Source organism: Myotis myotis, unplaced genomic scaffold (genome assembly GCF_014108235.1).
Source record: "Myotis myotis isolate mMyoMyo1 unplaced genomic scaffold, mMyoMyo1.p scaffold_m19_p_9, whole genome shotgun sequence".
NCBI lineage: Eukaryota > Metazoa > Chordata > Mammalia > Chiroptera > Vespertilionidae > Myotis > Myotis myotis.
The window spans coordinates 72219264-72246654 of NW_023416401.1; the positions used below are offsets into that span (position 1 = coordinate 72219264).

At 39.3% G+C, this 27391-nt stretch overlaps 1 protein-coding gene across 16 annotated transcripts in view; it reads right to left on the reverse strand.

Annotated features, from left to right (window-relative positions):
- The window catches only part of TASP1 (taspase 1), a 256206-nt gene that overhangs the window by 133627 nt on the left and 95188 nt on the right, over positions 1 to 27391 (reverse strand). For all 16 annotated transcript variants that reach the window (XR_004969959.1, XR_004969958.1, XR_004969960.1 and 13 more), the window contains one exon: positions 1294 to 1413. Coding sequence is in view for 13 of the 16 variants with exons in the window: in XM_036322238.1 (XP_036178131.1) it covers positions 1294 to 1413 (120 nt within the window). In the remaining 3 variants the exon portion in view is untranslated. The remainder of the gene's footprint in view (positions 1 to 1293; positions 1414 to 27391) is intronic.

The following is a 27391-nucleotide window of genomic DNA, read 5'->3' on the forward strand; positions in this document are numbered from 1 at the left end:
AAACAAAAAAAGCAGTGAGAAAGTCATGGGAACTACAAAGCTATGAAGGGGGCTCTGCTGGCTTTTTTCTCTCCTTCTCCACCAAGGCATCCAAAACTGATATGCCAACTTTGGTTTTCTTATTCCAAACTCGACAAATACACAGGACGATATAATGTGGAAAAATACCATGAGCAGACAAAGGCTTTTTATAATGAGTTCAAAGCATTGTACACATGTTGAGTAATCATTCCCCATAAATCCCCTTCTACAGTAGACAAAGAATTGCACAAAATTAATTGTTCTTCCCTTCCCTATTCCCCCATAGGACCACAAGTAGTTTATCCACAATAAAGCGCAGATTAGGGAACAACACTTGAGGCTTTGCAAAGATGTCCTCCATGAATCAGATCACTCTGCTTCATGCATTCACTAACCACCATGTCCAAAGCAACTGTGGCATTGACTCTTCTTTAAACATGAGAAACAAAGTGAAAGAGCAGCCAAGTAGTGCTCTACATGTAACACAAGATCCAAATACTGAGCTTAACCACACCTTGCAACTACTTTAAGAGATTCCATGATGGTGTCCAATTCATTTGTTCAGTTAACAAATATTTATTAAGCCTATAAGCAATGTGCCAAATTGGTTTATACTCAGAAAGCTTCCTAGATCAAACAGACTGTTAAATCTCATTCTCAGTATAGCCCTAGAGGTTGATGATAGGAGACAAGGGGAGGGGGAAGGGCGAAGATGTGCAAGTGAACTGGAAATAAGCCAGTTGCACATACATTAGACCCTCCTTATAAACAGATTTCTTGAATGGTATCATATGTGGTAACCTGAAATACTGGTTAGTCTATAAAATAGCTGAAATGTTTAATCAGAGGAGCAATTTAGAGGGTCAAATATTCCTTGAATGGAAGAAACACAAAATGTAACTCTAAAATCATTTTCCCACCTAAAAAGCAAGCAGTAATAATAGTCAGGTAGAGCTTGCTCCTAAAAAGAATGACACAAAGAAAGAAAAGGGAAATCAACGCGCATTTATTAAACGTCTACTATATGCCCAGCCTGTCCAAAGTAGTAAAACACAGGATTACCAATGGTAAAGATCAGAAAGAGCCCTAGTACTATGAGAATTTTTTTTTAGAAAGAATCGTAAAAAGTTTTTGATTGATGATTTATACTACAAAAATGTTAAAGAACAATATTTTTTTCTAAAGAAAAAAGGTCTCTATAGTTTAAGATTTGTGAGCTAGAAAATGCCATGTTTTAACTTGTAAAGCTAGTTTAAAGACCCAACGACTCACCTGCCCAACTCTCCCTGGATGTTTCAAGGCCAAGCCTCCACTGGAGACAGCAGCAGCAACGTTCCCTTCGTGGTCCACAACCACAGCGCCCACTGTGTCCAAAGTGCCTGAGTCGTTCTCCTGCAGAAAAAATGAGCATTCACTAAGCATGGTGTGTCACAATGTGATATGACTACATAATAATTTCTAGTAAAATCATGACATAAAATCTGAGCTAATCCTTAAGTGAAACATTCACCAATCTCCTAAAGTGTTCTATTATCAAGTTGCCATTTAAATCCTGTTCAAGACAAAATGTATTATCCACTGAAAAATCCTGAACAAAAGCTTTTCTTCTCATAAGAAGCCTAATATGCCTTTCTAAGGGCGGGAAAAGTTTTTAATATGATTTATAATATAACACAGTGTCTTCCTAGTCTCAAGAGTTAAGTTCATAATTGAGATTTTGCAGAGGAAAAGATCTGTGGCATAAGTGAAATGCCATTATTAGTGTTTTGAAGTTATATACAAATTTCTAAAAGTAAGTAATAGAGTTAGCACAAAAAATGTAAAGAACGGTATTTATAATTTCAAAGTATACTATACTATGCTATAATTTTCCTTTATAGTTCCTTCCCTTTGAGAAACTTTATGGCAAGCCCCCATCTCTGCTCTAGCAATATGCTTGCCAATTGCATGTCAGAAAAGTGTATGTTGTTGAGAAGCATCTTTGTGTTTCTGTGTCTTGTCCCAGGTCCCACATGCTTAACACATTTCACATGTAGTGACTACAAACAGCTGACTTCCTATCTTGAAGATTTCTGGGTCACCTGTGCAAGATAGAAAAACTTTGTATTACAGGATAAAAATCAGAAAGAAGGGAAGCAGGTAAAAGGTGTTGTGAAAAAAAATATCTTTTTTCTAAAATAATAGCAGTCCTGGTGGTGTTCTTAATACTAGGACACTAGTTTCCAATTGTGCCCTAGAACTCAAGACCCCTATCCTCATCCCCACCCTCAAGGATACATGAAAGAGCTAGACATAGGCAGGCTCAACAAGAACAGCCCCTCCTCCCGTGTGGCTTATGCTCACACTCCTGAGCAAGACTTCATTTGTACGGAGGGATCCCTCGCTAAGAAGTTTTAAAATAAAATCCCCAGAAAAGTCAATGAGCTCCTACAGCCACCTCAGAAGTTGAGCAAAATTGAAGGGAGTTTTAAAATAACTGAAGCAGAATGCAAGCAAAAGACTTTTCCTTAAAGCAAACTGAAAAATTTAGAGACAGAGTATGCCACAACAAATATTACATTAAGTCTGTTAGGAGAAGGTACATCTAGGCATTTGCATTTCTTTGGTTCTTGCTCTGAATTCTAATTCCCCTTAAATATACTGATATAACAGTACATACCTTGATGGAAAAGGCATAACTGACGAAAATGAGTGCTGTATTCCTACTCTCCCTTCTCCCTTAGGAGAAGCCTTACTAATGGGTCCACAAGGCCATATCCCAACATACCATGGTGACAGGTTGCCTGACTTTCAAGGACAGTTCCCTGTCCTGACTGTAAACTCTCCGAGTAAAGGTTTGATCCACTCTGTTTCACTTTGCACACGGCAGACATTCAGGACATACTTATTCATTAATTAGGATGGAATAAAGTATGTCTGCATTCCTGACGTCACAAAACGAGCCTAGTGAGTGATAGTATATGCTATGCCTGGGCCACAGTCTTCCATCTCCTTTTCTCAAAACTCAATTTCATTCAAATTCAGAGGATGCCACTTCTTAGGGGAAGACTTAACAATAGCCAGGTTTGCTCACTTGGTACGGATGAAATCAAGTTTTTCTTTTTTGGTGAATAAGATGAAAGTATCAAAGTAAATGAGTAATCCTAAAGAGAAATGTACTTCTAACTTATGTTTCTTTATTCTAAGAAATAACTGCTAAATCTTTATATCCCTGCAACCTCAGATACAGAAATGTTGGTTTCTTGTCCAGATGCCAAGTCTTATGTCGTCTACAGGAGGACTTTTCAAACTTTAATGTGCCCAGATGGATACAAACCATCTGGAAAATACGTTTTCTAAAAAAAGAATAATTGCAAATGTATAAGTGTATAAGTGTAAATGCAGATTCTGATGGAGGAATCTGGGAATGGTCAAGACTGTATATCTAACCACCTCCCAGTAATGCTGATGTTGCTGGTCCATGAACCCTACTCTGAGAAGCAAGTATGATGGCATCCCACTGGATCATCACCCAAATGCCTGTTCTACTAATTCTGAGGCAAATAATTTTATAGGCACAAAGCTGCTTAAACCACCTAAGACTAACATATGTCAGCATAAAAGATTTAAACTCCACCTTGTTCAACTCTCAACTAGCAGCGTATCACCATGATCATACCACCATGAACATATTACAAAGTATTTTAAATTAATGACCTTATACATGTGTTTTTTAGAAATGGACAACTTTCATACAAATAGACACTATAAAATAATTCTGCTCAATGACAAAAAATGTTAAGAAACAGTGTTCTTTTTTTATTGTTTTTTCCTATTGTACTTGTTTTCTCTTTTACTTGTTTCTGTTCTAATTTTTTTAAATTTTATTTTATTTTATAGTTGACAGTATTCTTTATTAGTTCATTTTTTAACTGAGACTGCTGATCCTAACCAAGCATTCTATAAAACAAAAAATGTTACTGCAGGGACACATAACATCTACATAGTGATATGTACTATCTGTAAAACAATTCTCTTTGCATTTCAATCAGGATAGCGTGCACTATGAGAACATGTATGCCTAACCAAACTACTGTTGAAAGATTCAAAAGGATTATACATAGATAGATTTACTGTAACTTGGTTTTTAAAAATGAAAGACCGAGCAAAAAATAGGGAATACTGTTCCAAATTAAGCTAAATATTCCTAAGGACTTGCAACACCTGCAAAAATCAGGGTTACTCCATAAATATTCAAGTATTAGTTCACAGATTTCACATTCTGAAAAGCAAATTTAAAGATGATGAAGTAATATTTAAGCATTTTTATGAAGTGCAGATACAGTGAGTGAAAGACAAACATTGGTATTTTGGCCCTAATAATTTCACACTTGTTTGTACAGAAATGAAATCTTAGAAAGTTTAAAAAACACACAATGACTGTTACTATATAAAACTACTCTTACACTCCATAAATACTTAAAAGTACATGCACCACACAGATACACATGTACCTATTGTCCTTGACTAAAACACACTATCTGCATTACTTTCTTGACAAAATTGTGACTAAAAACAACTATAAAAACTATAGTTCCCTTAGAATAAATACACGTATATAAAGTTAGAACAGAGAGTGCATCTGTCAAGGAAAAACACTGAAATAAGGCTTTCTTGAAGTAACCAATAAACTAGTAATCACTGTTGGACTTACTGTCAAAAGATTTATTTTTCTCTGCTCCAAATTGGAGATGACTATTACACAGTTATGGTAAGAATTAAATTAAATAACACATGTAAACTACTTTGGGGGGGGGGATCCCTTAAAACAAAGTTTAGATACTTTCCACCAGAAAACTAAGCCTCTAACCTTCACTCTAATTCTGAAATTAGCCAAAAGACACCAACTACCTGTTACCTCATTAACTTGTTTTTTTCTTCTATAAAGAATTATTCAATATCAAATAGCTAAAATCAAGGATAATCTCAGCCCTGCTGGTGTGGCTCAGTGGTTGAACATCGATCTATAAATCAGGAGGTCACTGTTCAATTCCCAGTCAGGGCACATGCCCCAGTTGTAGGCTTGATCCCCAGTATGGGGCGTGCAGGAGGCAGCTGATCAATGATTCTCATTATTGATGTTTCTATCTCTTTCTTCCTCTCCCTTCTTCTCTGAAATAAAAATATGTTTTCTAAAAAAAGAATAACTGCAAATGTTTAAGTGCATCCTAAAACTGGGGTAAGGTGGAATGATCTTAATACAATAATCATGAAACACCTTTTTTGAAAATATACCCAAACATTCTAATACACACTTGTTAGGTTTGTGGGCAATATTAAGTTGGTGTGAGCATCCACCTAAAAAAAGCAGATGACTAATGCTCTCCATGACAGCACAGCAATGCCAGCATTAAGCTTTACCATCTTTGAGTATCCTAAACATGGAATACTAATTCTGGCTACAGGAGACCCAGATTTGGCTCCTTGTCTACCTCCCACAAAACAGCTCCCTTCAGTGGGGCCACTGTGGACTCAGAGTATATCAGATGTGTACAAATAAAGTATAATGTAGCAAGAAGTATCTACTTTCATCTATCTGGCTTAGCTAAAACTAAGGAAAAACTGGATATAAGAACACCCAATAACCTTTCCATTTTCTCTTTAGAAAATCATTCTTCTATGGCTAAGGGTTCTGTCAGTGGCAGCCAGCCTGGGCCAGCATGGCGGCATTCTTGAATAACTCTCAAGGAATTTCAGCTAAGCTCACAAGGTGGAAAGAGAAAAGCACACTGAAACTCAGAGGAGATATGAAAGAAAAGTGCAGAGGTACGGAGGCACATGTGGAAAGGGCTGGCAACTGAGGAAGCGTTTGTCTTTTTAAATTAGGAGGGAGTCACAAGCTCCTGACTGCTCTGAACTCCAGTTCCGGGTGAGTCTCTGGGGACACAAGCTCATACGAGGAGAAACTGGACTGTCTGGCATCGGGCGGAACTTGAGGGCAGCTGTCTCTCAGAGGTGCTTGCAGTGATTACCACAGGACACTGAGACCCGGGGCCTCTTAGGGCAGGGCTGAGAATCAGCCATAGCTGTTTGCTCCACCCTGTTGATTCCCTGAGACCCTGCCCCACCCAAGCTGTGTGCAGAGGCTTTTGCATATGAATGGCCTGGCCCTCTGCAATCTAAAATTACCTAACAAACTGCAGCTGGGTCAGAGAGACCCAGAACATCCAAAAGAAGGCCCAAGGCCCCACAGCAGCTTGCAATGCTTCACAGCTGGGCCTCATCTGGGCATCTCCAAACCCCAAACAAAGAAGAGGAATCTGCAGATCTCTCCATAGCACCTGCTGGGTAGCCTCAGGCAGAGGCTAAATTAGCACCTCCTTAGAGATCCAAGAGCCAGTGTACCCAGTGGTCAGAGTGGGACCATCCAGATTACAACTCTTCAGATACATAAGGGACACACTCAGGGGGCAGACTCAGTGAGCACCAAAGCCCCACTGAAGCAAGTCTTGCCCCATAAGGGTGTCTTCAGCACAGAAGTTCTCCCACCGTAGACACAGCTGATTCTCACAGCCAATTGGCCTGGAGGTCAATTCCTCCCAGTGATACCTACAGCAATCAAGGCTTAACTACAACAAGACTGTGCACACAGCCCACAAAGGGGTGCACCAAGACTGTCCACCTCAGGTAATTGGGGAGGCTGAGCCACTGGGCCCTATAGGACACCTAGCATAGAAAGCCACTCTATCAACACAAGGAAGCAGCCAAAATGTGGAGACAAAGAAACAGGTCACAAATGACAGAAATAGAGGAAAGCAAACTACTGGATATAGAGTTCAAACCACGGTTATAAGGTTTTTCAAGAATTTTCTAGAAACTGCTGATAAATTTAGTGAGACCCTCCATAAATCTAGTGAAATCCTCAAGGATATGAAAAAGGACCAACTAGAAATTAAGCATACACTGACTGAAATAAAGAATATTATACAGAGATCCAACAGCAGACTAGAAGATTGCAAGAATCAAGTCAAAGATTTGAAATTCGAAGAAGCAAAAAACACCCAACAGGAAAAGCAAAAAGAAAAAAGAATCCAAAAATATGAAGATAGTGTAAGGAGCCTCTGGGAGAACTTCAAGCGTACCAACATCTGAATTATAGGGGTGCCAGAAGGAGAGAGAGAGCAAGATATTGAAAACCTATTTGAAGAAATAATGACAGAAAACTTCCCCTACCTGGTGAAAGAAAGAGACTTATAAGTCCAGGAAGCGCAGAGAACCCCAAACAAAAGGAATCCAAAGAGGACCACACCAAGACACATCATAATTAAAATGCCAAGAGCAAAAGCCAAAGAGAGAATCTTAAAAGCATCAAGAGAAAAACAGACAGACCAGGAGATTGGGTCCACGTCAGAAGGCACCACCAGGAGATCCTAGAGCCACGTTGGAAGGGTCCCTACACTGCAGTGCTGACGACCCCCACCGCTCTCAAGGTAGACGGCGTCGCGACCTGGGTCCATCCGGAAAGACTTCATCACCAAATGGAGCATCGATCGAGATCAACGCAACCCGCTCAAGCTCAAGCTACGGCGTGCTCGACCTGCCTGATGCCGGTAACATGACTTGGGATCACTCCTGTCACCAGGAGCCCCCACAATACTGTGTAATAATGCCTGCATCTTCATGGACATGGATCCAAAGAGACAAGGACAATTTATAGGATCACATGTTTAGTAGCAGAAGATTTGGCTGCCTGAAGTGGCCATGATGCCAATATTATGTTTCATTGTATTGATATGTTATATTAACCTTTGATTCTTTTGCAGGTTTGAATGTATGTTGGCTGTCCTGGAAGGGAGCTGTGTGGGGTGACCCCCAAAAGTAAAGGGTGCCTAGCTGCCAAGAGGGCAGGTGCCCAGCTGGGCAGGGAAGGGTGCCCATCAGGTTTTGGTCTCTGTTGAGAGACAGCTAACAGTTGGCAGCCTGTAATACTGTCTTGCAGGCCTGAGTCACCATGCCCATGTCGGGTAGTAAAGCTGGAAAAAGCCTGTTTAGAATAGAAGGTCTGAGGCATGGTTATGCATAGAAAGAAGGTTTTATGCCAACAGTTACTGTTTTGTTTTAAATCCATGAAAAGGAATTAGCAAGGAAAGTCAGAAAATCTTAGAGTAGATCAGTATGTTTTTCTCCTTATGTAATTCCTCCAAAATCTGGCAATGCTAAATAAGTACATTTCTTTGCATAGATCCAATGAGACTGATTCATAATAGTGGTTTTATTAACGGAAAACTTTGACTGGAGTATCATGTTTTAAAGAGCCCTGTCTGAACTCTAAAGACTTGAAGCCACTAAGAATGCCACAAAGAAAGCCTGGTATCCTGCTTGGGAGCCCTGAAGATGGCTGGCGCTGGAGCATCAGGCCCATGCCCTACCATCACTGGTGGTTGGTAAGAGTAGAAGGGGAGCAGTAAAGATGCCTCTGCATCCCTGCGGAACCCCCACACACTCTGGGCCGCAACAAGTAGGAGGGCTACTGAGATGGGCCTTAAAGCCTGGAGCGTGGGCTCAGGTGGAGTTGCTACAGGTGAGGGATTCACCTAACTCAGCAGATACTGCAGGCAGGCCTGATGGCAGCTGGATGGCTTGGCTTCCTGGCCCTACGGGGCACATTAAGGTTCAACCATGAAATTCCAGCAAAGGTAGTCAGTTACCATTCTTGTTGTGTTTATGCAAACATCAGGAAACTTGATTTGGCTTTTTGATAGCCATGGAGGAATTTTAAGAAGAAAAATCCTGTTTCAATAGAAGTTGTTCTTTCCCTTCCACCAGGCCATTTGTTAAGCTTATAGGGATAGTTCAGTTGATAGTTCTGTGTGCCCAGTATGGGCCTCTAGCAACAGTGGAATAGAAATGCAGTCCGTCTCATGATTGAGCCGGAAGTTCCAAGACAAGGGGGGAATGAAAGGGCGAGGACTACGCCCTCCACCTTGCCCCAGGGTAAGGGCTATGCCCTCCATCTTAACTTGGCCATGTGCTCAGCAAGCTTCTTCCCGGAAGATAGTCAAGGGAAGTGCACGCCATCACTATGACCACATCCTGTGTAATGAGACACCGACTCGCGCCTGGCCAATCGGCAGGGCCCACAGTCCTTTCTCCTACCCTTACCCCAAACCCCTATAAAACCCCTCTCCACACAGATTTTTCTCTCTCTCGGCCACTGGAGCTTACCGGTGCATCGGTGAGTGTGGCAGGGGAGCCAAACCTAGGTTTGAAATGAATGACTCTTTGCTTTTGCATCGGACTCGCTGGCTCCCTGTGGGTTCTTGGGAATCATGAAATCTGGGCACAACAGTCTGCCCACCAGGGAAAGCACCAAAGCCTATATCCCTGAAGATCCACCGACACAGGGCAGTCCCAGGGAAGGCAAGCGGCGAGGCTGGGAGCACATAACCTTTACTGGGTAGGATAAACTCCTTCAGTCACTTCCTTGTAGCTTATCAGTAGAGCAGTGACCTTGGAATAGCCCTTGTAATGGAACACAGAGATTAACCTAGACAAGATTAAAATCAACAGAACTAGATAGAGACAGGATTTTTGGCCAAGGTCAGATAAGAAACAAGGAATTGTAGAACTTGACCCAAAACATACCATGATGTAATTATAGAGGCATGCTTATGGGATCAAATAGTATAAATATAGATGTAATAGGACAATAAAGAGAGAACCGGGCTATATGACCAACTGAAAAAAAATAAATAAATAAACTGCAATGAGATGCCACTTTGTATACTAGGGTGGCTGCAATAAAAAGACCGACAACATCGAGTGTTGACAAATATGTGGAGCCACTGGAACTCTGACTTCTGGGGGAAGTATAAGATGGTGGAAGACTGCCAAGTTCTTATAAGGTTCAACATATACCTACCCCATCACCCAGCAATTTTACTCCTAAGTAATTAAACAAGAGAAATAAAACATATGCCCACAAAAAGAGTTGTACATGAGCTTCAGGGCAGCTTTATTCATCATCACCAAACTTAGAAATGACTCCAGTGTCCATTATGTAAATGGATAAACAAAGTGGTACATTCATTTAATGGAATACTATTCACCAATTAAAAAAAAAAAAAAGAGAGAAAAACAGTTAGTTACCTACAAGGGAGTACCCATACGATTGTCAGCTGATCTCTCAACAGAAACTATGCAGGCCAGAAGGGAGTGACAAGAAATATTCAAAGTGATGAATAGCAAGAACCTACAACCAAGATTACTTTACCCAGCAAAGCTGTCATTTAGAATGGAAGGTCAGATGAAGAGCTTCACAGACAAGAGAAAGCTAAAGGAGTTCATCACCACCAAACCAGTATTATATAAAATGCTGAAAGGTATCCTTTAAGAAGAGGAAGAAGAAGAAAAAGGTAAAGATAAAAATTATGAACAACTAATACATATCTATCAACAAATGAATCTGAAAATCAAGTGAATAAAAAATCTGATGAACAGAATAAACTGGTCAATATAATAGAATCAGGGGCATAGAAAGGGAGTGGACTGACAATTCTTGAGGGGAATGGGGTGTGGGGGGTGCAGGTAGAGACTGGACAAAAATCGTACACCTATGGATGAGGACAGTGGGGAGGGGGTAAGGGTAGAGGGTGGGATGGGAACTGGGTGGAGGGAAGCTATGGGGAGAAAAAAGAGGAACAACTGTAATATGAATAATAAAGATTTAATTTAAAAAAAAAGAATAGACTGGAAAGAATCAATGACAGATTAGATAAAGCAGAAGATCGAATCAGCAAATTGAAAGACAAAATAATAGAAAATACCCAATCAGAGCAACAATAAGAAAAAAAAAATGTTTCTAATGAGTATAGTTTAAGGGACCTCTGGGAAAACATCAAGCATCACAACATCCATGTCACAGGGATACCAGTAGGAGAAGAGAAAGAGCAAGGGATTGAGAACCTATTTGAAGAAATAATGACTAAAAACTTCCCAAACCTGGTGAAAGAAAACATGCCCAAATACAGGAAGCACAGAATGTCTGAAACAAGATGAACTCAGAGGCCCACACCAAGATGCATCATAATTAAAATGGCAAAGATTAAAGACAGAGAGAAGCTTAAACGAAGCAAGAGAAAGATAGTTAACTACAGGGCAGCTCCCATAAGACTGTCAGCTGATTTCTCAACAGAAACATATCAGACCAGAAGGAACTGGCATAAATATTCAAAGTAATAAAAAATAAGCACCTACAACCAAGAGTACTATACCCAGCAAGGCTATCATTTAAAATTGAAAGAGAAATAAAGAGCTTCCCTGACAAGAAAAAGATTAATTCATCACCATCAAACCAGTATTACAAGAAACATTAAGAAGACTTCTTCTTCTGCCCTGACTGATTTGGCTCAGTGGATAGAGCGTAGGCCTGCGGACTGAAAGGTCTTAGGTTCAATTCCAGTCAAGGGCATGTACCTTGGTTGCGGTCACATCCCCAGTGTGGGGTGTGCAGGAGGCAGCTGATCAATGTTTCTCTCTCATCAATGTTTCTAGCTCTCTATCCCTCTCCCTTCCTCTCTGTAAGAAATCAATAAAATATATTTTTTTTTAAAAAAAGACTTCTTTCTTTAGGAAGAAAAGAAAAAAAAAAAAGAATACAGACATAAATAATAAAATAGCAATAACTACCATAATCTCTTTAAAAGTAAATGTCTTAAATGTTCTAAACAAAAGATATAGGGTAGCTGAATGTATTAAAAAACAAAACAGCCAAAACCGGTTTGGCTCAGTGGATAGAGCGTCGGCCTGCAGACTGAAGGGTCCCAGGTTCAATTCCAGTCAGGGGCATTTACCTTGGTTGCAGGCACATCCCCAGTAGGAGATGTGTAGGAGGCAGCTGATCAATGTTTCTCTCTCATCGATGTTTCTAACTCTCTATCTCTATCCCTTCCTCTCTGTAAAAAATCAATAAAATATATTTTTAAAAAAACACACACACAAAAACAAAAAACAAGACCCATATACATGCTGTCTACAAGAAGGAAACCCACTTCAGATTGAACTGAAAGTAAAGCGATGGATAATGACATTTCATATAATAGAAATGCTTAAAAAGTTGGGGTAGCAACATTTATATCAGACAAAATAGATTTTAAAACAAAGGCTATAATAAGAGACAAAGAAGGCCATTACATAATAATAACGGGATCGACATAACAAGAGGAAAAAACCCTTGTCAACATTTGTGCACCCAACAAAGAGCACCTAAATATAGAAAGTAAATATAGATGGACATAAGGAAGAGATTGAGAGTAATACAGTCATAGTATTGGATTTTTATCAAACCATTGACAACACTGGATAGATATTCCAGACAGAAAATCAACAAGGAAACAGTGGCCTTAAATGACACATTAAAGCAGATGGATTTAATTAATATTTTTAAATCTTTTCACCCCAAAGCAGCAGAATACATTCTTTTCAAGTGCACATGAAACATTTTCCAGGACAGACCACATGTCAGGCAACAAAACAAGTCTCATCAAATTTAAGAAGTTGGAAATCATATCAAGCACCTTCTCTGACCACTAATGATATGAAACTAGAAATCAATTATAAGAAAAGCAACTAAAAACTAAAAAACACCCAAACACATGGAGGTTAATAACATGTTACTACACAATGGATTGATTAATAATGAGGTGAGGTCAAGGAAGAAATCAAAAGATACCTGAGGCAAATGAAAATGAAAACAGAACCTAAAATCTATGGGAAACAGCGAAAGCTGTCCTAAAAGGGAAATTCATAGCGGTAAACAAGAATATCCTCAAATAAAAAACTTAACCTAACACCTGAAAGAACTGAAGTAAAACATGAACAAAGACCAAAGTGATTAGAAGGAAAGAAGTAATAAAGATCAGAGAAGAAATAAACAAAATTGTCTAAAAAATAAATAAAATAAATCAATAGAACAAAGAGCTGCTTCTTTGAAAAGATAAACAAGACTGATAAACCTTTAACCAGACTCATTGAGAAAAAGAGAAAAGACCCAAATAAATAAAATCAGAAATGAAAGGGGAGAAGTGGCCACTGACACCACAGGAATATAAAGGATTATAAGAAAATACTACAAATTAACACCCAGGAATCTATGACTCTTTTATACACCAATAATGAACTTATAGAAAGAAAAACTGAAAAAAAAAAAAATCCCATTTACCACTACAACAAAAAAATTAAGATACCTAGGAATAAACTTACTAAAGAGGTAAAAGACCTGTACTCGGAAAACTACAGGACATTGAAAAAAAGAGATAGAAGAAGACATAAACAAATGGAAGACTATACCGGGTTTATGGATTAGTAGAATCAACATCATTAAAATGTCCATACTACCCAAAGCAATCTACAGATTCAATACACTACCCATTAAAATGCCACTGCTATTTTTCACAGATCTAGAACAAACTCTCCAAAAATTCATATGGAATAATAATAAAAAAAAAAGCCACAGCAATCCTGAGAAAGAAGAACAAAGTAGGAGGGATCTCAATATCAGATATCAGGCTATATTACAAAGCCACTGTTCTCAAAACTGCCTGGTACTGGTACTGGCACAAGAACACAGATATAGACCAATGGAACAGAACAGAGAACCCAGAAATCGACCTAAGCCATTATGCTCGATTAATATTTGACAAAGGAGGCAAGAGCATACAATGGAATCAAGACTATCTCTTTAATAAATGGTGTTGGAAAAATTGGACAGACACCGGCAAAAAAATGAAACCACCAACTTACACCATACACAAAAATAAACTTAAAATGGATAAAGGACTTAAATATAAGACTGGAAACCATAAAAATCTTAGAGGAGTCCACAGGCAGCAAAATATCAGACATATGTCATAGCAATATCTTTACCGATACAGCTCCTAGGGCAATGGAAACTAAGGAGAAAATAAACAAATGGGACTACATCAAAATAAAAAGCTTCTGTACAGCAAAAGAAACCATCAACAAAACAACAAGAAAGCCCACTGCATGGGAGGACATATTTGCCAATGTTATCGCCGATAAGGGTTTAATCTCCAACATTTACAGGGAATTCATATAACTTAACAAAAAGAAGATAAACAATCCAATCAAACAATGGGCATAGGACTTAAATAGACACTTTTCCAAAGAGGACACACAGAAGGCCAAGAGACATATGAAAACATGCTCAAAGTCACTAATCATCCGAGAGATGCAAATTAAAACGACAATGAGGTACCATCTCACACCTGTCAGAATGGCTATCATCAACAAATCAACAAACAAGTGCTGGAGAGGATGCAGAGAAAAAGAAGCCCTCATGCACTGCGGGTGGAAATGCAGACGGGTGCAGCCACAGTGGAAAACAGTATGGATTAAAAAACTGTGGTACATCTACACAGTGGAATACTACGCTGCTGTAGTCCATTCACAATAGCATGGATGGACATGGAGAGCATTATGCTAAGCAAAATAAGCCAGTCAGAGAAAGAAAAATATCACATGATCTCGCTCATTTGTGGAATATAATGGACAACATTATGAACAAACTGATGAACAAAAACTGATCCAAAACAGAGAAGCATCAAACAGACAGTCAAACCTCAGAGGGAAGGGGAGGTGGTGGGGATAAGAGATCAACCAAAGGACTTGTATGCATATATATAAGTATAACCAACGAACACAGACACAAGGGGCGTTAGGGCATGTGCTGGAGGGTGGGAGTGGCCAGCGAGTGGTCAATGGAGGGGAGGAGGAAGGAGACATATGTAATACTTTAATCAATAAAGAATAAATTTCAAAAAAAAGAAAAGAAAATACTACGAACAGTATATGCCAACAAGTTGGACAATCTGGAAGAAATGGACAAACTCCTAGAAACATACAATCTTCTAATACTGAATCATGAGGAAACAGAAAATCTGAGCAGTGCAATGATAACAAATGAAATTGAATCAGTAATCAAAAAAATTCCCAACGAATAAAAGTCAGATCCAAATATTCAAAACAAACTAATACCTATCCTTTTCAAACTATTCAAAAAAATTCAAGAGGAGGGAAGATTCCCAAGCTCATTTTACAAGGCAGCATTATCCTGAATCTAAGACCTGGCAAAGACATCCATTATGTTTAAAAAGAAAATTACAGTCCAATATTCCTGATGACACAGATGTAAAAATCCTCAACAAAATGTTAGTAAGCTGAATTGAGCAATACATTAAAACAATTATACACCATGATCAAGTAGGATTTATTCCTGGAATGCAAATTTAGTTCAATATCCACATATCAATTAACATAATATACCACATTAAAGAAATGAGAGATAAAAATCATATGATCATATCAATAGGTACAAAAAAAACATTTGACAAAATCTAGCACCTATTTATGATAAAAACTCTCAGCACTGTGGGAACGGAGGACACATCTCAACAAAATAAAGGCTATATATGACAAATCCTCAGCTAACATTATACTCAACGGGGAAAAACTAGAAGTGTTTCCCTTAAGATTAGGAACAAGACAGGTCCATTTTTTATCACTCTTATTCAATACATTGATCATACAAGAAGAAATAAAAAGCATCCAAACGGGGGGGGGGGGGGGGGCGGGGGGGAGGGAGTAAAACTCTCAATAGGTCCAGAGGCATGGAAGCACGGCACACACTGACAGATCTCAGGGGAAAGGGTAGAGGGGGGCAGGTAGAGATTAATCAAAGAGCTTATATGCACATATGCATAACCCATGGACACAGACAATAGTGTGGTAAAAGTCTGGGGTGGGGTGGGACCCAGGTGGAGGGGGGCAATGGGAGAAAATGAGAGACATCTATAATACTCTCAAAAAAATTTTTAAAAAGTACAACTGTCATTATTTGCAGATGACATGATACTATGTATAGAGATCTCTAAAGATTTCACCATAAATATACTAGAGCCGATAAATTCAATAAAGTAGCAGGATGCAAAATAAATATTCAAAACAGTTGCATTTTTATGCACCAATAATGAACTATCAAAAAGAGAAACTAAGAAAACAACCCCATTTACAACTAAATTTTAAAAATATCTGCTGAAACCGGTTTGGCTCAGTGGATAGAGCATCGGCCTACGGACTGAAGGGTCCCAGGTTCGATTCCGGTCAAGGGCATGTACCTGGGTTGCGGGCACATCCCCAGTAGGGGATGTGCAGGAGGCAGCTGGTCGATGTTTCTCTCTCATCGATGTTTCTGGCTCTCTATCTCTCTCCCTTCCTCTCTGTGGAAAATCAATAAAATATATTTTAAAAAAAAATATCTAGTAATGCCCTAGCTGGTTTGCCTCAGTGGATAGAACGTCGGCCTACAGACTGAAGGGTCCTGGGTTCGATTCTGGTCAAGGGCACATGCCCGGGTTGCAGGCTCAATTCCCCAGTAAGGGGTGTGCAGAAGGCAGCCAATGAATGATTCTCTCTCATCACCGGTATTTCTAACTCTCTCTCCCTCTCCCTTCCTCTCTGAAATCAATAAAAATGTATTTTTAAAAAGTACCTACTAATAAATTTAACTAAGGAGGTAAAAGACCTGTACTCGAAAAAGTATAAGACATTGAAGAAAGAAATCAAGAAGATCAAGATAATAGAAGCATATAGTGTGCTCATGGATAGGAAGAATTAACATTGTTAAAATGTCCATACTACCCAAAGCAATCTATAGATTCAAAGCAATTCCTATCAAACTACCAATGGCATTTTTCAAAGAACTAGAACAAATAATCCTAAAATTTATAAGGAACCACAAAGACCCCTCATAGCCACAGCAATCTTGAGAAAGAACAAAGTCGGAGGTATAATACTACCTGAGATCAAACTATCCTACAAAGCTACAGTAATCAAAACAGCATGGTACTGGCATAAAAAGACACATAGAGCAATGGAATAGAATTAAGAGCCCAGAAATAAACACAAACCTATATGGACAATAATATATAACAAATGAGGCAAAAACATACAATGGGTTAAAGACAGTCTATTAAATAAATCATGTTGGGAAAACTGGACAGACACTTGCAAAAAAATGAAACTAGACCACATTCTTACACCATATACAAGAAAAAACTGAAAATGGATTAAAACTTAAATGTAAAACTTGAAACCATAAAAATCCTAGAAGAAAATATAGGCAGTAAACTCTCTGACATTTCTCTTAGCAATATTTTTTTTTCTGATATATCTCCTCAGGCAAAGAAAACAAAAGGAAAAATAAACAAGGGGACTACATCAAACTAAAAAGGTTTTCCACAGTAAAGAAAATGATAAACAAAACAAAAAGACATTGTACTGAACAGGAGAAGATATTCACTAATGATACATCTTTTAAGGGGTTAATATCCAAAATTTATAAAGAATTTATACAACTCAACACCAAAACAAAGAAACAACCCAATTTTTAAAAAATGGGCAGAGGACCTGAATAGACACTTCTCTAAAGAGGATATACAGATAGCCAATAGATATAAAAAGATGCTCAACATCACTAATCAGAAAAATGCAATTTAAAACTGCAATGAGATATCACCTTACAGAATGGCTACATCAATAAGTCCACAAACAACTGGTGATGATGTAGAGAAAAGGGAACCACTTGCACTGCTGGTGGGAAGACAGATTGGTACAACCACTATGAAAAACAGAATGGAAGTTCTTCAAATAATTAATAATAGAATTACCTTATGGACTCAGCAATTCCACTTCTGAGTATATATCTGAAGAAAACTCAAACACAAATCTTAAAACATATATGCACATCTATGTTCACTGCAGCCTTATTTACAAAAGCTAAGATATGGAAGCAACCCAAGTGCACATCAAAGACAAATGGATAAAAATGCTGTGAGATATATATAGGCCCGGTGCACGAATTCGTGCATGGGTGGGGTCCCTCATCCTGGCCAGCGATTGAGGCCGATCAGGGCCAATCGGGGCCACCTCACCCAGTCCCAATTGGGGCCAATGGGGCCAGCCAACAGGGGGCAGGGACAGTGGGAGATTGGCAGGCCATGGGAGGTTGGCTGTGGGAGCGCACTCCTGCGTTGAGAGTCTGCCCCCTGGTGGTCAGTGCACATCATAGCTACCAGCTGGTCATCCAATTTTAAAGGTCACTTAGGCCTAGATAGATAGATAGATAGATAGATAGATAGATAGATAGATAGATAGATAAAATAATAAAAGCATAATATTCTAATTAGACCAGACAGCTGAACAACCTTCTGGACGTCCTTCCTGACATCCTTGCAGATGACCTTCCGAACAAAGCTGGGGCTGCGAGGGCAGAGGCAAGCCATCGTGGCTGTGAGGGCCAAGCCCCTTGCATGAATTTCATGCATCAGATCTCTAGTATATACATATAATGGAATATTACTCAGTCATAAAAAGAATGAACTCTTACCATTTGAGACAACATGCATGGACCTATAGGACATTACACTAAGTGAAATAAATTAGTCAAAGAAACATAAATACCGTATGATTTCACTTGTATGGTATAATGAGCAAAACAGAAACAAATTCATAGATGCAAAGAACAAACTAATGGTTGACAGAGGAGAGGGGTGTTGGGTAGCAGGGTGAAAAAAGTGAAGGGATTAAAAAGTACAAATTGGTAGTTATAAAACAGTAATGGTATAAAGTACAGCATAGAGAATATAGTCAATAATATTGTAATAATTTTATATGGTGCTATATGGGTACTTAATTATTAGGAGATCACTTTGTAAATTATGTAATGGTCTAACCAATATGTTGTACACCTGAAACTAATATAATATAAAACAATATTAAAAGTCAACTATAATTAAAAAATAAAAATTTAAATAATATCCTCCAAAATAAATAAATAAATTTTAGTAAATTATAAAAGTTATGTTTAGATTTATATATGTTAGATTGATTACCTTTTCACCTTTCCTCTCAGACTAAATAATCCTTGTATGTGTCTTTTTCTACAATATTTTAATCTTCTTATTATGTTTCATGTCTAAATTTGTGAACCTTTAGAATTACCCAGTCAACCTAGGCACAGAGCTCTAATAATAGGTGTTTGATTTTAAAAAAAGAAGGAAAGAAAGTCACCCTTCTGATGTCCAATACTATAAATGAGGTTTCTTGAAAACTACAGTCAAGATGTCTATTCTTTAAAAATGTTTTATTTTCTTTGTTTAGTAAATATGCATTAAATATCTTTGCAGCAATAGACAAATTAGTGTCAAACATATGCAGCAAAGACAATTTATATTACATAAAAATTTTGTTACTTATTCCCTAAATCACTCAACAAAAGTAAACATAAATATCTTTAGCTCTCCCAGCCAGTGTGTCTCAGTGGTTGAGTGCTGACCTATGAACCAGAAGTTCCCGGTTCGATTCCTGGTCAGGATACATGCCCAGGTTTCAGGCTCAATCCCAGTGTGGGGCGTCTAGGAGGCAGCAGATCAATGATTCTCTCTCATCATTAATGTTTCTGTCTCTCTCTACCTCTCCCTTCCTCTCTGAAATCAATAAAAATATATTTTAAAATATAATTTTTATCTCAAAATAAAAATAAGTTGGGTTAACTATGATTTTAAGGGGCTTTCATATATCTGGGTTACAGCGTTAGTTATAAAATCACATCATAACAAAATTCCAGAGGATTACCTAAAAATTACAAACCCTCAAAGACAGCAAAGGACAATGTTTTCTATTGGCAGAATTCTTAAACAATGTCCTGGGGCTTGCAACATTAAAAGTTAAAAAAGCAATGGTTTTAAATCTTGTTTTTTAAATATTCTTTCAAATAATGAGTTGTGGGCTTTTTCTCTTCAAAACAAAACAGTGTGAAAGTCTCAGTGTGCATGTGGAGAATGTACAAGTGATGATAAATACGAGATAAACATGCTCATGACTTAGATTATTGCACATGTTAACAGTAAAAAGCCCCACAATAGCAGTTTAATATAACTTTAATTCAGTTTTATTCTTATTCACATGTTATTTAATATTATTTAATTTATACCCATAAAGAATCACTGGTTAAAGACAGTAAACCTAAGATATACTGGAATTAAAATGAATATTAAGAAATTTAAGAACTATAATTCTGACAAGCTCCTTAAAATAATTTTAGCTAGATTATTAAATTGTATTCATCTGTGCAAAATAGAGAATACACCTCAAAGATTTTAAAAGTCTGTTTAAAAATATAATGATGAATATCCAATTTTTCTGGAATAAATAGTAATAACAATTTTAAATTTAAAAATTCTAAATTAAATATACACTTAGCTATGACCCAGCAATTAAACCCCTAAGTATTTACCCAAGTGAAACCAAAGTATACATGACAAAACTTGTCAAGAATGTTTGTAGCACCTTTAACTGCAATAGCCCAAACCTAGAAACAAACCAAATATCTGTCAACAAGGGAATGGGTACACAAGTTATGATATAAGCAATAGTGAAGAACTGCTCAGCAATAAAAAATAAAAATAAAAAACTTAAAAAAAGAACTAGTAATATGTACAACAATCTGAATAATATTTCAGACACAATGAAAAATCCAAAAAAATGAAAAATCCCATAACTCATTATTTGAAAGATTATTTTAAAATATATATGTATAATCCCATTTATATGAAGTGTTAGAACAGGTAAAACTATGGTAAAAAAAAACACAAAAAAAAAACAGAAAAGTGGTTGTCTTGGGATGAGGGCATTGACTAAGAAGGGGCATGAGGAAACTTTCTGGACTAATGGAAATGTCATATCTTAGTAGGGATGCAGGTTACATAATTGTATACAGATGTCAAAATTCATTAAACTATATACTTAAGATGTGTGCATTTCACTGTAAGTTTTACCTTAAAGAAAATCAACAGCAAATGTATTTATCTTAAAGTATACAACCAAGAATTCAAAACATCAAGACACAAATTTTCAACTTTTTCCTAATAGTATAACAGATTTATCCTATATAATAAAACCCTAATATGCAAATCAACTGAATGGCGGAACGACCAGCAGAAAGACCAGTCACTCTGACGCGCACTGACCACCAAGGGGCAGACGCTCAATGCAGGAGCTGACCCTTGGTGGTCAGTGCACTCCCACAGGGGGAGCACTGCTCAGCCAGAAGCCGGGCTCATGGCTGGCAAGCGCAGCGGTGGTGGCGGGAGCCTCTCCCGCCTCCACGGTAGCACTAAGGATGTCCAACTGCCAGCTTAGCCACCAGTCGGACATCCCCCAAGGGTTCCCGGACTGCGAGAGGATGCAGGTGGGGCTGAGGGACAGACAACATCCCCCCCACACACACAAGTGCACGAATTTCGTGCACCGGGCTTTTAGTATTTACATAACATTTAATACACTAAACCATAAACTAAATCATAACAAACTTCAAGAAATAATAAGAAACAGAACATATCCTCTGACTATAATACAATTAAGTTAGGAGTCAAAAATAAATAAAATTTGGAAATTAACACAGAAAAAAAAAACACTTCTAAATAATTTATGGATCCAAACAAGTAATCTAAAGAGAAGCAAAAATACTTAATGAATGATCATAAAAATATTACATTTATATACTTGTGGGATACAGTAAACGTGGTACTTATAGGAAAATTTTTACCCAAAATGTTGAAATTAGAAAAACACAGAAAATTAATAGGATAAAGTCCAACTAAAGAAGTTAGAAAGAGAATAAGGTCAGTACAAAGAGAAAGGAGAAAACAGATATAATAAAAATTCATGGAAAGAGAGATAAACATTAAATAAATAGCAAAATTGGTTCTGTAAAAAAAACCTACTCATTGAATGGATGAACTGAATGAATTAAATCTGGTAGGCAATTTATTTTCTCTGTGTGTCACCTAACCCTCTTGCCTTCTCTTCCAACATGAGCATTGACTCTCTGGAGTAACAGAAACTGGTATTCCTTCCTCACTCTTGCTTTGACCTCGCAAATGTGGCTCTCCACACCACTACCCCACCCCCACATCAAACTATTGCCCTTCAAGTCCTGCAGCCTCAGGCAACTCCAGAAAAGTTTCTTGTATGGCTTCCCAACCACACAGAAGACCCCTGTGCCTAAAGGTACAACCTAAAACAAACTGTTCTCTCCTTCCCAGGAAGGCTCTTTATATTCTGGCTTGTTCTCGGATCTTTTGCAGCTGTCTTGTCCCTCATCCAACTATAAAGAGCAACTTAAAAAAGTGTTATGTTTTTAATTGAACATCAGTAATCAAACTCCGTGCCCTCTGAGACCGCATCTTGCTCAATTTATATGCATGATCCAAACTCAACCTAACTAAAGCAATTTTCCTATTACCTTTTATGTGTCCCTCCATTTTATATTTAGGTATCTCCCCTTACATTACGCTTTAGCACATCACTCCTAAATACGTTCTTTCCCAAAAGTATGTCCTTAAACAACTGCTGTGAAATCCAGACTAATTTCTCACAATATGGGAGTGATCTTTATTTCAGGAGGTTTTGCAAGCCTTTTGGTCTACTGTTCAAAACAAACTTCTAAGGCTCTTACCACCAAACCTCTCACTTTATCTATGAAGAAATTATGTCTTGATATTGGTCACACAGTCCTCCATTCAATATTTCTTTTGATAACACTTCTCTACTGCCTTCCCATCCTCGTAGATCATCTGGCATGAGATCACATTCTTCTCATTTATGACTAACCAATTCAGTTTCTTGAACTCTAAACTGCTTTCTGGAAACTCTAAATAAGCAATATCCATACTATACTTCAACTTTAACTTTGCATTTTCCACTGGTCATCCTTCACTTTCTTAAACTCAGTCCTCACTGTCTTGGAAATGTGATCAAGGGAGAAGGAGGGAATCAAGATTATTGGGAAGTTTCACTTCACAGGCGCGCTTCTATTATAGTGCTTCAATGACAGAGATAGCACAACATGCTACCAGCACACTCACTAATAGGCTATGAACTTCATTACCTGGGCAGATTAAAAAACATACAAGCATGAGCTAAGACCTTACTAATTAAATAGACAGCAATAAAGTCTCTTTAATAAGAGCAGACAACCTTTTTCAATTTAGTTGTCCAATTTGGCTCTTTTCACGAACACCTGGTCATGGTCTGGACCTCTGGTCTTTCTTTCATTTGGGGGCATACATTTACCTTCTCTGGATAAAATTACACTTTTTCTTTTAAATACCAGAGCTCCACTGGCCTTTGAACTGAGTCTTAAAGCAGTGGGGAATAACAGATAAAGGACTAAAAGGTAACTGGGACAATCTGGAGTCTATTCCTGCCATGAAACACCATGACAATTGAAATGGGTCATTTCACCTGGATTTAAATTCCATCCTCTCCCAGACTGAAGAACAAATATTTGACACTGACTTTAATAACACAGTAATAAGTTGTTTTATTTGATGTAATTTTAAAGTACAGCAGTATCTATTTGGCTACACAATTGAGTACACTCACAAAAACAAATGATTTCAAAATCATAAATATATTAACTACTAAAGATACGCATATTAAAAAGAAAAAAAAATACCCAAATACTTTTTCTCCTTTTATTCCTCAACTAGAGGCCCGGTGCACAGAAATTTGTGCACGGGGGGGGGGGGGGGGGGGGTGTCCCTCAGCCCAGCCTGTGCCCTCTCGCAGTCTGGGACCCCTCAGGAGAAAACAACCTGCTGCCTTAGGCCTGCTCCCGGGTGGCAGAGGGCAGGCCTAATCCCTAGATGCAGCCCCTGGTCGGGCTCAGAGCAGGGCCGATTGGGGAGTTGGGGCGCCGCCCCCTGTCATGCACAGAGCAGGGCGGATTGGGAGGTTGCGATGCCACCCTCAGTCACACTCAGGGTAGGGCTGATTGGGGGGTTGGGGCACTGCCCCCTGTCACACTCAAGGCAGGGTCGATGGGGAGGTTGCGATGCCAGCCCCTGTCACGCACAGAGCAGGGCCAATCAGGGGGTTGGGGCACTGCCCCCTGTCACGCACAGAGCAGGTTCGATCAGGGGGTTGGGGAGCTCCCCCCTGTCACGCACAGAGCAGGGCGCATCAGGGGGTTGGGGAGCTACCCCCTGTCATGCACAGAGCAGGGCGGATCAGAGGGTTGGGGCGCTGCCCTCTATCACCCACAGAGCAGGGCCGATGAGGGGGTTGGGGCGCCGCCACTGTCACACTCAGGGCAGGGCCGATGGGGAGCTTATGGCTCTACCCCATCACACACAGAGCAGGGCCCGTGGGGTGGGGGGGGTTGGGGCGCCGCCCTCTATCACCCACAGAGCAGGGCCGATCAGGGGGTTGGGGCACCGCCACTCTCACACTCAGGGCAGGGCCGATGGGGAGGTTATGGCTCTACCCCGTCACACACAGAGTAGGGCCCGTGGGGTGGGGGGGTTGGGGCGCCGCACCCTGTCACACACAGAGCTGCAGGGCGATCAGGGGGTTTGGGTGCTGCCCCCTGTCACGCTGATCCCGGTGCCGGGAGGCATATTACCCTTTAACTATATAGAATAGAGGCCTGGTGCATGGGTGGGGGCTGGCTGGTTTGCCCTGAAGGGTGTCCTGGATCAGGGTGGGGGTCCCCACTGGGGTGCCTGGCCAGCCTGGATGAGGGGATGATGGCTGTTTGCAGCTGGTCACACACCCTTCAGGGTGGGGGTCCCCACTGGGGTGCCTGGCCATTCTGGGTGAGGGGCTGAGGGCTGTTTTCAGGCTGGGACTGAAGCTCCCAACCGCTCCTTTTTTCTTTTCTTTTTTTTTATTCTGGGCCAGCTTTAGCTCTGGCTCCAGCTCTGAGGCCTCTGCTGCTGAAAGAAGGTATCTGGTTTGTTTAGGTTCTATAATCTAAACTCTGTATCAACTCCAGCTCTGAGATCCCGGCTCGCTGAAAGCAGGTTTCTGGGGTTTTGTTTAGCCTCTATATTTGTTACAATGTTCAAACTGCAGGCTCAGAGGCCTGCAAGGCAGGCGGGGAACGTTGGAGTCCTCCGTCACTGAAGCAAACAAGCCTCATGTTCAGTTTAAGCTGCCTGGCTGCTGGCCGCCATCTTGGCTGGCAGTTAATTTGCATATCGCCCTGATTAGCCAATGGGAAGGGTAGCAGTCGTACGCTAATTACCATGTGTCTCTTTTATTAGATAGGATTGCTTAAAATCTTATTTGAGCCTGGCCACTGTGGCTAAGTTGATTCTCCCCTGAAGGGTCGCAGGTTCCATTCCCAGTCAGGGCACTTACTTGGATTGCAGGTTCAACGCCCAAATTGGGGTGCATAACAGGAGGCAGCTGATCGATGTCTCTCTCACATCAATGTTTCTCTGTCTGTTTCTCTCTTTTCTCTCTCTCCCTTCCCTAAAATTAATAAAACATATCCTCTAGTGAGGATAAAAAATTAAATTTAAAAAAATCTTACTTGAAAGTAACGATATATCAAAAATTATAAAGAAGAGGAAAGGAGCTAAGTATATTCTAGAACATAAAATGTAATCTAAATTACTTATAAAAGCACTATATCCTATAAATTCTAATGCCATTTAAATTAACCTCAAAGACTCCCAACATTCAAAAGTGTGTGTTTAATGCTACTAGCCACAAGGACAGGCCCCATGCATACATATTTCAAAATAGTCCCCTTATTTGTCCTAAGTACAGTTAGCATGAATAAAAGTAGACATTCGGCCACTCCAGACAACAGCCTCAAGTCTCTGATCAGTAGCCCCATGATTCATAGCCCCTCCAGCTATGGACTTAATTCCTGTGGCCTATTTTACTTTGCTAAATTCGGTGGACAGTTGATCCACTGTTGTGTCCTCACAAAGATAACAAGTTTTCAAAACCAGAGTTTGGCTTGGGCAGCAAAGTATTTTGGTGTTACACATTGTGTTTCTGAACACCTTAGAATGGAGCATATATCGCCAACAGCTCCATCTCCCTAGACTGGCTCACACACTTAGGCTACCTGCCTGGCCCCCATGAGGATTTGAGTTTGAAACCACTGTCCTGCAGAAACTCTGTAATGTAACAAGCTTATCCACTCCCAGATTTCTAAGCCTGGCACTTTCTCTCCATCTAGATACCAACTCCTACTTTTATTCAGGACTCAGCTTAAATTCCACCTCTCCCATGAAGCCTAGCATGAGAAACTTAGCAAGCTTAAAGTGATTTCTCCATCCTGCTCATTCCTGTAGCTCCCATTGATGGTTTCATTCTTAGCGCATATCAAATGAATGATTTCCCTTTACTGTTTAATTCCCTTGGACCAAATATAATGGTCAGGGCCTAGATGCTGGATGCTCTCTTTACTCCCTAAAACTTACTTAAAAAGCCTGCACATGACGAGCATTCAATAAATGTTGCTGGTAATAATGTTCAGGTCAAAGATAAAATAGGTACCGGAAAGAAAAAAACAAAAATCCCAAGAGGCCATTACCTCTGGTGCAAACATCATTCAAAGCTTGTGCACTCCTCAAGGTGACTTGCAGGTGAGTTATTCATAACCTCGGGGTACACAGATCAATGGAGCAATGAAAATGAAGCAGTGCCTATTCTTTGGGCAAATGACCCCAAAGGGCCACAGAAGAGATGACAAAACTTGTAAAATGAAAATACTCTCAACACAAGGGAAAAAAAGAAAAAGCACAATCACAGGCTTCATAAATTTGTCTTAGCTTATTAGGCAACCCCATTTCCATTCTGTCCCCTGTACCTCCTTGGAAATCATACAACCACAATAAACGGGTGCTACAAAATGGGCAGAAATTCTTGCTGTGGCGAGGGTCCATTCTTTTTCCTAGAACATCAGACATGGTCAAGAAGTGCATCTGTAAAACAGCCATTTTACCTGCATAACAGGAAAGAGGCTTGGTCAAGTTTCTCTAGATGGGCACTCCCCCTTGTGGGCATTTCCTGCCTCACCTCTTTGGAGTGGTCAGATGATACTGTGGCTGTGTCTAAGATATTTCCTGACAATCATTTCCCTCACTTACTTATATAGAATCTTTAGATCTCTACCGTATTGAGGAAGTGCAATAGTATTATTAGTAATGTTTCAGATTAACTCTTTTTTCATTATATCTTCAGATATAAGCTTATTGCTTAAAGTAAAGCATAGTTTTAGACTAACATATGCTTGAAATACTTAATAGACTCAAACTTATCTTGAAAGACCATAAGACTTACAATTAAAGAAAATAACCTGGTATGTTTCTCTCTCAAAGTTAAAATTAAAATCATCAACTGTAGATGTTTAAATTAGTAATGTACACTGAATGAAGGTACTGTGCTAAGAATAAAAATCAAAATGTTCATGCCTCCATGAGTCGACACAAATATGGTAAAATAACAA